The sequence below is a fragment of the Vipera berus genome (genome assembly GCF_964194415.1).
Source record: "Vipera berus genome assembly, chromosome: 2".
Classification (NCBI taxonomy): domain Eukaryota; kingdom Metazoa; phylum Chordata; class Lepidosauria; order Squamata; family Viperidae; genus Vipera; species Vipera berus.
Genome location: NC_138203.1, coordinates 37,096,198 through 37,111,044, shown reverse-complemented (window position 1 = coordinate 37,111,044; position 14,847 = coordinate 37,096,198). Strand labels below are relative to the sequence as shown.

Here is a 14,847-nt window from a genome sequence, read left to right as displayed (position 1 = left end):
CTCATTCCTATATGACAAAGGACAGCTTCCCCTTTTATAAGTTGACTGACACAGATGTTATCACACTGCCAGTAAATGTGGGGTAGGGTTTGCAGACTACACATTCATGACAAACACTCTGTGTATACCTATTCGATAAAGACTTACAAATAGTTAACTACTTGACAAAATTGTAATTTAAAAACTGTCAAGATAGAGAAGGCTTGAGAGGAGCAGGGCCAGGTGAGACATGCCTGTGCAATCAAAAGATAAATTCTTCATGCTTACTAGGAAGTTGCAAATTACAATCTGAAAAAGTACAGAATCCATTGTATATCTGCACCAGGACTACAATGAAGAAACTAATGCTCTGTTGAGAACAATTTTTGATTGATCAAATATTTTTAGAACTGCTCTTCAAATTGTTTCAGAGGTGGAACAGACACTTGAAAGTAGTTTTCATATATGTATTACTATAATGAGATTTCTGAAAATATCCCATATAATGAAAATAGTCTATGAAAGCATATAGTAACACTAGCTTCTAAAATATTTCAGCATGTGGTAGCATTTCCTTATTTCCCATAGGCTCAATGTAATATAAAACATAATTTTACAAAATCTTTCAAGTATTTGGCGAAGAGATTATGTTACTCTATAAAACATACATACAAAACTAAAATACCATCTACACAGACTCACGTTATAGTATGTCCACACTAATCTTCTTCAGACAAGTTATTTAGAAGCTTAGTTTAAATAAGTTGTAAACCACCAAGCATTTATTTGTGAAAGTGGTTCACAAAACTCCTTGTTTAAATACTATGGGCATGTCAAGAGTCATAATTAGAATATTATCACTAAAATCAGTAGGGCTTATATTAATCATGGACCTTCACCCTAACAAAACTCTCTTGGTTAATACCATGCTAACAATGAGTTCAATAATAAGAGGACACGTAGAAAATAGATTGTTGGAACCATAATCAACATTTCTCCAATACACACTGAGTTTCTCTCTGGAATTTTTATGAATATTGTGTAAGAAACTTTCCTGGATTAGATCACACCATTTGTACATCTTCCCATATGTAATTTGACCTGCAGCCTTATGCATCTTTTCTATAACTACTAATCCTGTTAACTCAATATTTCAGGAACTGGATTTTACCACTGAGCTATGTTTTCACCCCAAAATACTATAGAAAGGCAAAAACCAAAATTCTAATTCAGGATGTGAAAAGGATATAAGAATGACATCATAGCATAAAAGAACTACACTTTTGGGGATCAAGTGTCAGGCCTTTGAGGTAGTTCAGACAAGAAGCAAAAACCATGAGTACTAAAATTATTTTTATTGTAAGATTAGGGTAACAGAATCTTGCAAATCTGAAAGTACTGCTTCCCTCCTTTACCTTTACTATCCAAAAAACTAGGGAGCATCACTTCTGAAACACTTCCCACTTCCCATCTGTCCAAAGTATGGACTGTCATACTTTTTGCATGATGCTGGGCTAGTCTATGGCTCTTCGTCCTGCTCCCAAGGTCATTCTCACATACTGTTAAAATGATACATTTCATACAAAATCGGCCCAATTCATTTAAAAATAATCACAAGCATGAAGCCTCATAAGGAGATACATTGTAATACTGTAGCTCTTAATTCATAATTTTTTTTCAGTAATAATTATTATTTAGTCATTATTAAGTGACTTCACTGATTCAGTAATACTTGATCATGTTTGACTTTAGCCAGATATTATATCATTACATTTTTTTTCAGATTTCAAAGGAAACTTCATTATAAATCCAGAAGAAATTAATCAATGTTTTTCAAATTTATTGTAAGGGCAAATTCTAAATTCATATTTACGTCTTCCTATTTTTATACAGTAATTATAAACATAAATCTATAATTTATATAACAAATTAGAGTAATAATTAGAGAGCCAGTTTGGTTTAGTGGTTAAGGCACCATATTAAAAACCAGGAGACTGTGAGTTTTAGTCCTACCTTAAACATGAAAGCCAGCTGGGTGACTTTGGGCCAATTACTTTCTCTCAGCCCAACCCACCTTCACACGGTTTTTTTTTTGTGGGGAAAATAGGAGGAAAAAAGAGTATTAAGTATGTTTGCTACTTTAAATTATTTATAAAAATATAAAGACAGGAAACAGACAAACAAACAAATAAGGATAGATCTTATGCAAACATTTTTAAGAGGGCTTGAACTTGTCAAATTGTCCAATCTTTGAAACTTTGACTTTGAATTACAAGAAGTTTGGCAAAAAACAAATAACGCCAAAAACTTTACTTTTCTATAGAGTATATATTCAAAGAATTAGACACAGTTGTCAAAACACATGATAAAAAACAATTCAACCGAGAACCAAGTTCCAATAGATTTTAAAAATGTAGACGTTTTTAAACTAAATTAAATTACAACAGAGCATACCTTCACAAAATACATACACTAAGCATTTTGTTATTATTGAATCATTTTCAACTTTCGGAACTCTGAATTATTATAGAGGAGAGACATTCAGTGCTTGCTATTATTCACTGACAATACTCAATACATTGGCTCTAGAACATATTTTGTTCTGTAGATATTGTGGGGCTATCTGATTAAGGCTGCAAATCTCCAGATGACTGCTAGACAGCAGCAAACACATTCTTCTATATCCCCTTGTTACCACTTAGTGGCTGTCAAGATTTTTTTTGCAGCCCAGATCTGTTAAACATAAGAAAGCAGCAATACAGTTCCTATGTGGACAAATTACAGAAAATGTTCAGTATCAATGCCCTTCTACTTTACATACATGTATAAAGAGTTATGTTTCATTTACTTAAATTATATGCTGCCTATGTCATTATCTAGAGTAATTCAGATTAAAGGGATTTGTTCCCAGAATACTGTCAAATTTCATGTAATCTAGATACAAATCTGTTTATGGACACAATTGAAGATCATTGGGACTTTAAAGGTATCAAAGGGACCAAAACAACTAGACAAACCACTTAATTTCACATCAATTTCTCCACTCCACAAGGCAGGAGTTCTCCAACTCTGCAAAACCAAGAGCCCTTAAAATGGTAAATTAATTTAAATAACTACACTCCTTCATGAATAAAAACCTAATAATTTTATTATGGATAGGGTTGGAATCTAATAAAGCCAATTAGCCATGACTAAATTGTTCCAGTGATGGAGCAAAAGTGAACATACCTTTATTTAGACCTAATCTAATATTTAAGATGAAGAGCTTTCTTTAATACAAATTATTTAATTAGATATTCTTATTTAGCAATTTAAATTGTTTTCCAAATTGTAATTCTGCTTATATAATTGAAACTATGTAGCCTATAGCAATGCAATTTATAAGGAAAAAAGGTACCATCTATTGTAGTTTCAGCTTCCAAAGACTGATCAAAAGCTTATCCTATGAAAATCATTTAATTTTATTGACATGAAACATAATGAACTTCAAAGAAAAACATCACATCATTTTTAATAAATATGACATGAAAGCTTTAACTATAACTCAAGTCTTCTAGCTGGCTACTATAATTGGAATTATGCTTTATTTCACGTCAGATTGGAGACCTCCCACTTTTATGGTCACATGTGAACAAATGACTCATTAGCTTTCGGCAAACAGAAACGGTAGTATAGGTCTAATGTTTTGGCTCATATTAAAGACAGCATATACAAGATCTGTCTACCATATCTACTCCTCCATTTCCTCCAATTACAAATGATTTGCAAATAAAATTAGCATAAATCTGAGAATGTACTGTATTGCATTAATATCCAGTTTCCATGCCACTCCTGTCCTTTTCTTCAATGAAGCCAAACACTCTACTATTTTACAGCAGCTAATATGATTAAATAATACCCCACAGACATCTCTCATTTCATTTGGTTTAGGGATGTATGTTATTAAGCAAAGATTTTAGTAATTCAATCTGTCCTTCCATTTTGGATAAAGGTACTTTGCTACCTAAAACAAAAAACAAACTAGTGATTCCTGCCACAAAGTTCTACCTTTGACATGAAAGCTGACTAATGACTTTGAGCTGGTCACTCTTAGCCCAACTCACCTCACAAATGTATTGTTGTGGGGAAAACAGGAGGAGGAAGGAATATTGTGTATGTTCACCACCTTATTTACTTATAAAATAATGCAGACAGGATAAAATGTTTAAAGATTTCAAAATTGGTTTCAGTTTTTTTAAAATGCATAGGTAAAATAACATGTTATTTTATAATTGAATAACTTTCTGGGATTAAGAGGTAAAGGATGAAGAAGAGAGTTTTTAACGTTTTGTAAATGTTTGAACTGTTTTAATTATTTAATTTTTCCATTGCTAAAGATTTTGTATGAAAGTCTTAGAACAGAAACTAGAAGACACAGTACTATTCTTCCCCAAAACAATTTATCTGTATAAAACTCTTGCAAAAGAACATTATAAAAGCACTAAACACCCAGTAAATTAAAATAAGTAAATGTTTCTAAAATGCAGTGCTATGTTAGCATGTACTGTATGCTTGAGAGAAAATATTTTTTTTTTAAAAAAAGGACTGCAATATATATAAACTTCATACTCTCCGTGGGCTGTGGAAAAGGTTGATGCCTTTTTATATGGGCATCCAATTTCAGAGAGTTAAACCTTTTCAGTAAAATATTTCTTCATATTAGACAACAATACCAACGTCTGCAGGGTCCTCCAAGAAAGCTGAAATTCAAGATAAGCCAAGGGTTTTGCAGTTAGAATCACTGGTAGTAGCAAACCACATTTTAAACAAAGCTTGAATTCAGGGTTTAAACAGGCGAGCCACAAGCAATAAATTAGGCAAAAGAAGAGATATAATCCTTCAGGAATTCATGATGTACCCCAGACTTTCTATGCTTTTAAGAAGGCAGAGGGTTATCGAAATAAAGGCTGTTTATGTCCTCTACAGTATTTTGAAGAAAATCCTACACAACTTTAGTAAGACATTTCCCAAGGAGATAATATAGATTACTAAATGAGGTAGTATAAGCAGCCATGCACTTAAAATTCCCATGAGAGTGTCCTTGCACAGGTCAGTCTCACACCCACCAGAAGGAAAAGCCATAATGTTAGTCTTTAGTTTTCTTTGATCTCTGTTTGCAACCCACTCTAATTCAAAGTATAATTGACAGAGTGGCAGCAGGAGAGAAGAGTTCTCAGCATCAAAATGCAAAGCCGTGGCTTTCAGATCCGCCTCACAAAAATGTAGTAGTTGCAAGAGAATTCAACTAGCATTATTCAGCAAAGACCGTTTTTATGTTAGGGCTTTAACACAACTAGGACATGAATTGGTTTTTAAAAAGGAGCAAACCTTAGTTAAATATCAAGTATCCCGGTTCAGTTATCTTGTATCATAACTTATGATAAGACTTCCATAATAAATTTACCCATCCTCAAAAGTTGCATAGCGGTGTTAGTTTTTAACATTCTCATTTACAGATGGAGGAATCAGCCCAGAGACCATCTTGCCTGGGGCCACCCAGTAAGACCAGGACTGAGCTGGGATATGAAATGAGGTTTCTAAGATCCAAGCCTAATAAACTATTCACTGGACCACACTGGTTTCGGATCCAGATGCAAGATGAGTCATGACCCAGAAAATAAGCTGAAGATTTTTGCCATAGCTAGAATAAATGAATCATTCATATTTCCTGCAAATAATATAACAGGCTTCACTTTTTTTACTCAGCATGCCAAGTTCAATCCTACCCCACTTCAAGGCTCCTGTTTTTAAGGGGCACACAGCAAGAAGCACCAATGTTACTACTTCCAAACCAATTTCTAAAACCTGTGTTCTCCTACATCCTTCTGAGTAGATATAAACATTCAGTAGTACTTTTATGCAAAACATACAGGGAGCTAAAGAAAACCGTTCCCATCCTATTGTTATTGTTATAGAGCCCCTCTCAGGGAGATGGGCAGTTAAGAAGTGTGAAAATTCAACAAACAAACAAACATCTTATGATTGTGACTAAGAATCATCACTGCCCTTTGTAAGAGACAGGACCATTATTTAAGAGTTAGGCCAGCCTTGTGCCCATTATAATAAAAAGCAGACATTTCCTTAGAAGTTTATTGCTGTAACCTCTATACATTGCTATTTGCAAAATGGAAAAATATATTGATCACAATTTAGCAGGTTCATTTTGAAGTTTATGTCAGTTCCCTTCTAAAATCCTGATGTACAGAGTGATTCTGTTCCCCGAGATTTCTTGGAAATGCTTTTGCAAAAAAGCAAAACAACTCTATTCCAACCAGAATCCCATGATAGTAATCTTAATGTTCCACTAGCTGCAAAAAGTTCAGTCAAGATTGCAACCCAAGGACTTATTTTACTATGTACTTTACTGGTATAATGAAATCTTTTTACATAGAGCACCTTATTGCATTTGAACTACAAAGAAGCCTTTCTTCTGATAATGCCATTTTGTATTTTTTGTTTGCTTGTTTCATGAAAGGGATAATAAGAGCCAAAACATATAGTGATGGTTCATCTAAAGGAATAATTTGGTAAATAAAACTGTAACATCAATCACTTTAGTTATAAATTGGTAGAAAACAGCATAAAGATTCTGCCCTCCAACATGAAAATTCAGATTATTACAAAAAATCTGAACATAATTTATTTGTAAATACCCATGCTAATTACTAATCCAGCAACGAATCTCTAGCATTACTTCTTGTCTTAATTGTAAAGAGCTATGTTAAGTAGCATTTATTTAAGCAAATAGCTATTGGAAACTTAAAATAGTTTAAATGGCTGCTTACATTTATAACATTTATAAATGGAACATTAAAAATGCAACAGGTATACAACAAGACTAAAAAAGTAACATTAACATTTGATCCACTTTGCTGAAAAAAAAGTGTTTTGTCTTTAGCTAAATGTAGTTATATCTGTGATATTCTAGATGATTTTTAAAAAGAGCCAATTTGGTGCAGTGGTGAAGGTGCTGGCCTAGAACCCAGGACACTGAGGAAACTGGCTGAATGACTTTGGGTCAGTTATTCTGTCAGTCCAACCCACCTCACAGGGTTGTTTCGGTGAGAAATATAGGAGGAGGAAGAGATATCAGGCATGTCTACTACCTTATTTATAAAAATAATAAAGGCAGAATAAAAGAAGTCTAAAAGAAGAAATATGAATGGAAATGAATTACCTAAAGGATATTAATCACATATGTTTAATCCGCCAATATGCCAGTTTATTAAATATATAGATTAGTGTCTTGAAAAGAACTGTGCCATAGAAAAGAACCAAAGTATGTTTATCCTTTTCTCTCTTGGAGTAAATAGTGACATTAGTTAAATTTCAGAAGAAGAGGGAAAACAATTAGTTCTGAACAACGGTGGGATTCAAATGTGTGAAAAACTGGTTCTCTGTGTGGATGCCACTTCCAGAAGTCCATTCTGGGCCTGGGCAACAAAAAATTAGCTACCAGTTCTGCCGAAGTGATGCAAACCGGCTGAATCCCACCACTGGTTCTGAAGTTTTAAAAGTAAAATCACACACTAGAAAATAATAGTACAACTTCACATAATAATCTAAGTTGCAATTGAAATATTAATATTAAATTAGCCACAATTAAAAATAATGTTAAAATAACATTACCAATTCTAATTAACATACTAAAATTTCTTAAGAGTTGCCAAAAATATTGAGGACAGTTAGAAATTATTATATATCTAATATATTAATGCATAAAAATCAAGGAAAGCTCAAAAAGATCTGGTTTAAGACATCTAACAAACTTCTAGAATTTTTCACATGCAATATTTTCAGTTATTCTACCCGAAAGATCATGTGATCAATTTTGTCCTATTGGGATTCATTAGAAATGAGTGGCCAGATGTTATTTTACGGGGTTCAAATTCTTTACGAGGAACTGAACTCACAATCATTCAAACTTTAAATGATTATATACAGTACCTTCCAGGTCCTAGTGTTAAATAGTTACAGAATCAGTATAAATGCAGTAGCTTCCCTTAATCGCTCAGAGCAGAGATACTGATGTTACATTATGTCATATCCCCATGTTTAGTATTGTATATGACTTTCACTCTCCATCAGGTGTGAATAAGTTAGAATCCCATGTATGGGGACATGACCTAAGGTAACATCTTTACTAAAGGAGCATGGTGGCTCATGTGGTTAGAAGGTTAGGTTGGAGGTTAGAAAGCCCACATTCGAGACCCGAGTGCTGCTGCGTGGTGGAGTGAGCTCCCATCAGTTGCTCCAGGTCCTTGACAGGGACACAAAAGGAGCCCACACGGACATCCCTCGGGTAACAGAGATGTCACTGACTAATCCTTTCAATCCAGAAGTGCCTTAAATGGTGCCTACAACATGAAAAGAATAGGGCACATCTATATTTCTCTCTTGGAATGCTTATGTGATGGTAGACATTATACAGAATTCTTGTAGCTCATGTGGGATTTTTATAAGAATAATCAACAGGAAAATCATAAGTAAAATCATTTAGATTAATTTATGTAACCAAACATTAGAGATAAAAAGACTATCACAAAATTATTCAAAGAAGCACACTTTAGTAAGTAGTGCTTTGGTAGATGCAATGTCTGAAACAGTAAAAGTCATCTTAAGAATTAACCTTTCTGTCTAATTTAAGGATTTACAAATGGCCACACAATTTTATTTTTTCTATAGCCAAAAGGCATAAGATAACTGAGTTTAGGTAGAGTATTAGGATATAATTTTTTATCTGGAAAAGTTTGTATGTGTATATTATTTTTATAATGAAGTATTTATGTACATACCGAGATTTTTGCATTATAGGTTTATCCCTCATATATGTTTTTAAAAAAGCTTACTTTTCTTTTGAAGTAGTTTGGGTATCTTGTAATGCAATCTTTGGTTTAGTATTTCCAATTTTTGAAGGCCGTTGTCTTCTTTTTCTACTTGGAACTGTATCAGTAATATCTGGACTACCAAGTAACGTATCTCTTCTGGGTTTGACTGTCAGAACAGAACAGATAACATAGTAAGACATGGGATTAAATTATCAATTCTGGGAGCATTATGATAAGGCATATGAATAGCAAATGTTACAATTGTTGATACCTTGATAAATGCACATTTATTTCTCTGGTCAAAATTTAGGTCATACTGTATTCTTCTGCTCCTTTTAACATTTGCTTCTTCTCAGCATGCTAGGTTTGCTCTTTCTCCACTTTATACCAAATCTGTTCTAAACATCTAGCTGACTATGCAATCAACCTTCAAACCATACATACATACATACATACATACTATGTAATCCAGTTCCCAACAACTCTGGGCAACTCACAATAATCAAACAAAGGAAATTACGGTAAAATCAGTAAAAGGTAAAAGATGGCAAGTGCAACAGTGCTGATAGAATGGAATAAGGGATCCCATTTTTTGTTGTCAAACAAAAGCAGAACGAGGATCATCTAGATTCAAGAGGAAATTTATTCCAGAGGGCAGCTATTTCTACAGAGAAGGTGCACTTCCAGAATCCCAATAAATAACATTGTTTAATTCAAGAACCCCAAAGTGTCTGACCCTGCAAAACTGAAGTGGTTTGGGAGATATATAAAATAGGCAGTCCCTCAAGTAATCAGGCCCTATGCCACAAAGGACTTTATAGGTAACCACCATCCTCTTGAATTAGACTGAAAAGCAAGCTGGCAATTGGTGCACCTTGCAAAGCCGAGATATTACATGGGCATACTGAAGCACCCACATCACTGCTCAAAATGCTGCATTCTGGACCACTTGAAACTTCTGTATAGTCTTCTAGGGCAACCCTGTGTGAGTGTATTGCAGTAGGATGTGAAATGAACATTAATCTAGTTACATGCTACTTCCAAGAATAAACTTTCATCTTATTAGCTTAGCGTTCTAAACTTTAAAAAAATGCTTACATTCTCTCTAGAGGTAGCTCTACCATTTTTTTAACATCTTCAAACCTTTTTTTTCTTAAAAATATTTCCAAATATACAAATGAAGAGATCAAACTTTGCAAAAGAAAAAGATGGGTAATTCATTTTCCAGATTTACTTTTTCTGATCTGCAAGGAACCAGCTTGATGGCATACAATCTCATTTTTATGTTTCCCAAGATGCAAATGTTAGAGGAAATAAACTTTTTTCTCTATTTATGAATTGAACCACAGGATTTAGGTTAATAGACAGAACACACATTACTTCAAGCTTTTAAACAGAGTATAATTCCATTACTAGAATAAGTATACTGGTCTCAGTAGGTCTGGTTTCTAAACAAATAAAATATATTGGTGTTAATAGTTTCACTTATTAAATTTAAGTTCTCACAGATGCTATTTGGTTTTTCTCCATCATATAAAGAAATGTTTTTAGTCATCTCAAGACTTAAAAACTTCAATTCAGATGTAATATAAGTACTATAAATTATATACAGAAATTGTATCCTTACAAATTTAAAAACAAGATACTTTACATGATATAGCCTAATTAATAATAATGACAAAACCTTGCTGTAATAGTTTAAAACAAATTTGTTTCCTGATGCATTGTATTCTACTATACTAAAATGCACAGAAGGGAACCCTTGTGTGAAACCACTCTAGGAGTCCATGCTATACAAAATATTTAATTCAGGTATCCCCAAAGGATAATAAAGAATAATCAATATGTGCTTCTGCTCAGAACGTTATGAATATTCAATTGATTGTATGAAAAATGTAAATTTTTCTGATCTGTTATATTTCTGAAATATAATGTTATATTTCTTTCAGTTTGGTGTAGTGATTAAGATATCAGGATAGAAACAGGGAGACAGTCTGACCTTAGGCAAAGAACCAACTGCCTTTGATCCAATCACTCATCGGGAAAAATTGCAGGGACTTATCCAGGCAGTCACTAGGAGTCAAAACAGACTTTTTTTATTTTTATTTTTATTTTAATTCCATTTATATCCCGCCCTTCTCCGAAGACTCAGGGCGGCTTACAAGCTTAGCAGTAGCCTTCATTCTATGTATATGCCTGCTTATTAGGGCTTTCATACACCCTCCAAGCGGCATTATTACAAAGTCAGCTTAATTGCCCCCAACAATCTGGTTCCTCATTTTACCTACCTCGGAAGGATGGAAGGCTGAGTCAACCTTGAGCCTGGTGGGATGCGAACCTGCACTAATTGCAGGCAGCTGGTGTTACTTAAGGAGGCATTAGCCCACTGCTCCACCAAGACTTGAAGCCCCCTCCCCCTTACATACACTTATTTCAAGAGTGGCAATGACCCGAAAAGTCTATTCTCCTTTAAATTAAAGATAAGATTCCATAATTTCTATCCATCTCTTCTTTTCTATTTCATGGACAAGCAGGGAGGGCATGTAATGACTATATAGAAAGAGAAGCAGCAATTAATGTTTTGTCATGGTGCAGAGTGCTGCCTGAAATGTTTATGTTTATTGGACTTATATACCGCCCTTCTCCTGTAGGACTCAGGGCGGTTCACAAGGCATTTAAAATAACAATACAAATTACAAAAGTTAAGAACAATTAAAATAATTAAATTTAGTCCTTGAATAAAGTATAAAACCCCTGTTAAACTCCAATTAAAACCCAATTAAATTAAAATTAAAATTCTCAGTCCTGGCTGGAAAGCTCAAAGAGCCAGGTCTTCAGGTCCCGGCGGAATGAACGATCAGGGGCAGTCCTGAGCTCTACGGGCAGCTGGTTCCAAAGGGCAGGCGCACCCACAGAGAAGGCTCTCCCCCTGGGTGTTACCCGCCAGCAATCCTTTGCCGGCGGCACCCTGAGAAGGCCGTCCCTGTGGGAGCGCACAGGACGAAGGGAGCTTGATGCCGGCAGCAGGTGTTCCCTCAGATATCCCGGACCCAAGCCATTTAGGGCTTTATAGGTCATCACCAGCACCTTGAATCTCACCTGGAGGGCAACCGGAAGCCAATGCAGCTCGCGGAGCAGAGGTGTTACATGGGAGTATCAGGAAACCCCCATCACAACTCGCACGGCTGCATTCTGCACCAGCTGAAGCCTCTGACTGGTCCTCAAGGGCAGCCCCATGTAGAGAGCGTTGCAGTAGTCCAACCGGGAGGTCACGAGCGCATGAGTGACTGTGCATAGGGCATCTCAGTCCAGATAGGGCCGCAACTGGCGCACCAGGCGAACCTGGGCAAAGGCCCCCCCTGATCACGGCTCCTATATGATCTTCAAAACTGAGCCGCGAATCCAGGAGGACACCCAAGTTGCGAGCCCTATCAACGGGGGGTAACACCTCACCCCCCATCATTAAAGGTGGAATGGACTGGTTAGCCCGAGATGCCGGTATGCACAGCCACTCAGACTTGGCAGGATTGAGACAAAGCCTGTTTCTCCCCATCCAGACCCGGACCGCCTCCAGGCAACGGGACATCACGGCGAGGGCATCGCTGGGTTGGTTCAGGGTGGAGAAAAAAAGTTGGGTATCATCAGCATACTGATGATACCCCACCCCGAAACCACGATTGATCTCGCCCAGCGGCTTCATATAGATGTTGAACAGGAGGGGAGAGAGAACCGACCCCTGAGGAACTCCACAAACGAGAGGCCTCGGGGCGGATCTCTACCCTCCCATCAACACTGACTGCAAGCGGTCCAGGAGATAGGCGGAGAACCACTGCAAAACAGTGCCTCCCACTCCCAACCCCCTGAGACGCCGCGGTAGGATACCATGGTCGATGCTATCAAAAGCCGCTGAGAGATCTAATAGGACTAGGACAGAGGAACAACCCCTGTCCCAAGCCCACCAGAGATCATTCACCAGCGCGACCAATGCCATCTCCGTGCTGTACCCGGGCCTGAAGCCTGATTGGTACGGGTCAAGGTAATCAGTTTCCTCCAGGAACAGAGGAAGCTGATGAGCCACCACATTCTCAACAACCTTCGCCAAAAAGCGAAGGTTGGAGACCGGATGATAATTATTTAAAATCGCTGGGTCCAGGGCAGGCTTCTTGAGAAGAGGCCTCACCACCGCCTCCTTCAAAGCGGTGGGGAAGACACCCTCACTCAAAGAGGCAGATATTACTGCCTGGAACCAGCTTCGTGTCTCCTCCCGAGCTGCATAATTCAGCCAGGAGGGACACGGGTCCAATAAACAGGTGGTGGAGCTCAGCCTCCCCATAATTCTGTCCACATCATCAGGGGAAACAGGATCGAACTCAGTCCAGATAACATGCTCAAGACCGTCTGATTCCTCCACATCAGACTCTGCCCAGTCAGAGTCCAAACCGGCCCGGATCTGAGCGATTTTGTCTGTCAGATGATGACTAAACTCCTCAGCCCGACCCTGCAAGGGCTCCTCTCTCACCTCCTGATTAAGGGAGCGAGTCACCCTAAACAGGGCAGCCGGGCGATTATCTGCAGACGCGATGAGGGCAGCGAAGTAGTTAGCCCTCGCTGTCCTCATCGCCGCAAGATAAGACCTTACAAAGGTTCTTAACTGCAATCGGTCAGATTCAGAACGGCTGGACCTCCAACCGCTCTCTAGACCCCGTCTCCGATGCTTCCTCTCCCAGAGCTCCACAGAGATCCATGGAGCCCAACGGGATCTGCGCCGGGTCAGGGGTTGCAAGGGTACAACACAGTCGAGTGCCTCGGCGGCCGCCCTTTCCCAGCCATCCACCAAGGCATCGACTGGGCTGTGAGTGAGGGCGATGGGTATAGACCCAAGCGCCATCTGGAACCATTCTGGGTCCATTAGGCGCCTGGGGCAGAACCACCTGGTCGGTTCTGCAGCCCAGCGGCGGGGGGTGGCATAACGGAAGACCAGCCGAAGGAGGTGATGATTGGACCATGACAGGGGAACAATAGCTGGCAAACCCCCTCCCAAATCATCCAGCCACTGTCCAGACAGGAACACCAGGTTGAGAGTGTGACCCCCCACATGAGTTGGGCCCTGAATTACTTGGGTCAGGTCCATGGCCGTCATGGAAGCCATGAACTTCCGAGCTAACTCAGACGACCCTCCCAGGAAAGGCAGGTTGAAGTCACCCAGAACTATAAGCCTGGGGAACTCCACTGCCAACCCTGAGAGGGTGTCGAGCAGCTTGGGCAGGGCTGTTGCCACACAGCTGGGCGCCAGGTATGTGAGCAACAAGCCCATCTGAGCCTGGGGGCCACATCTCAGGAGGAGGGACTCACTCCCGCCCATCTGGACAATGGTGGTCTCCCGCAGACATAAAGTCTCCCAGATAACCACTGCCACCCCTCCGCCCCTACCCTGAGCCCGTGGTCGGTGTAGCACACGGAAACCTGGGGGGCATAACTCGGTCAGAGGAACCCCTCCCTCCGAGCCCAACCAAGTTTCCGTGATGCATGCCAGATCCGCGCGTTCCTCCTCGATCAAGTCATGAATGAGGGGAGCCTTGTTAATAACAGATCTGGCATTAAGATAAACCAGCCTAAGCTCAGGGACCTGATCACCCTCATCCCCGGGCAAAAGGGTGCTAACCGGAGGGTCAGAGCGTGCCACCGCTCGAAGACAGCGGGGCGCAATCCCAGATGTTGATGCAGCCCTCCGTGCAACCACCTGCTGCCATTCCCTATCGTCGTGGGGATTTGAAACCCCACCCCAGCATACACAGAACCAGCAGCCTCCACTCCCAACCCCATCCCGCCGGAACCCCTAACAGGCCCAGACTGAGTGCCGCTTAATAATTCCCTCCCTACCCTACTATTCCTCCCCCTCCCTAACCCTTTAAAATAACCGGCTAAAAATATATCAGGGGCCTCTTAATGCATCTCCACCAGAGGCCCCTAGTTAAGCCCAGCCACCTCTCGGGGTCCCAAC

The 14,847-nt window shown here is 38.8% G+C and overlaps 1 protein-coding gene across 5 annotated transcripts in view; it reads right to left on the bottom strand.

The window, feature by feature from the left end:
- XRCC4 (X-ray repair cross complementing 4) overlaps nucleotides 1-14,847 on the bottom strand; it is a 113,729-nt gene that overhangs the window by 20,991 nt on the left and 77,891 nt on the right. For all 5 annotated transcript variants that reach the window (XM_081321314.1, XM_081321315.1, XM_081321311.1 and 2 more), the window contains one exon: nucleotides 8,868-9,012. In XM_081321314.1, the coding sequence (XP_081177440.1) occupies nucleotides 8,868-9,012 (145 nt within the window). The remainder of the gene's footprint in view (nucleotides 1-8,867; nucleotides 9,013-14,847) is intronic.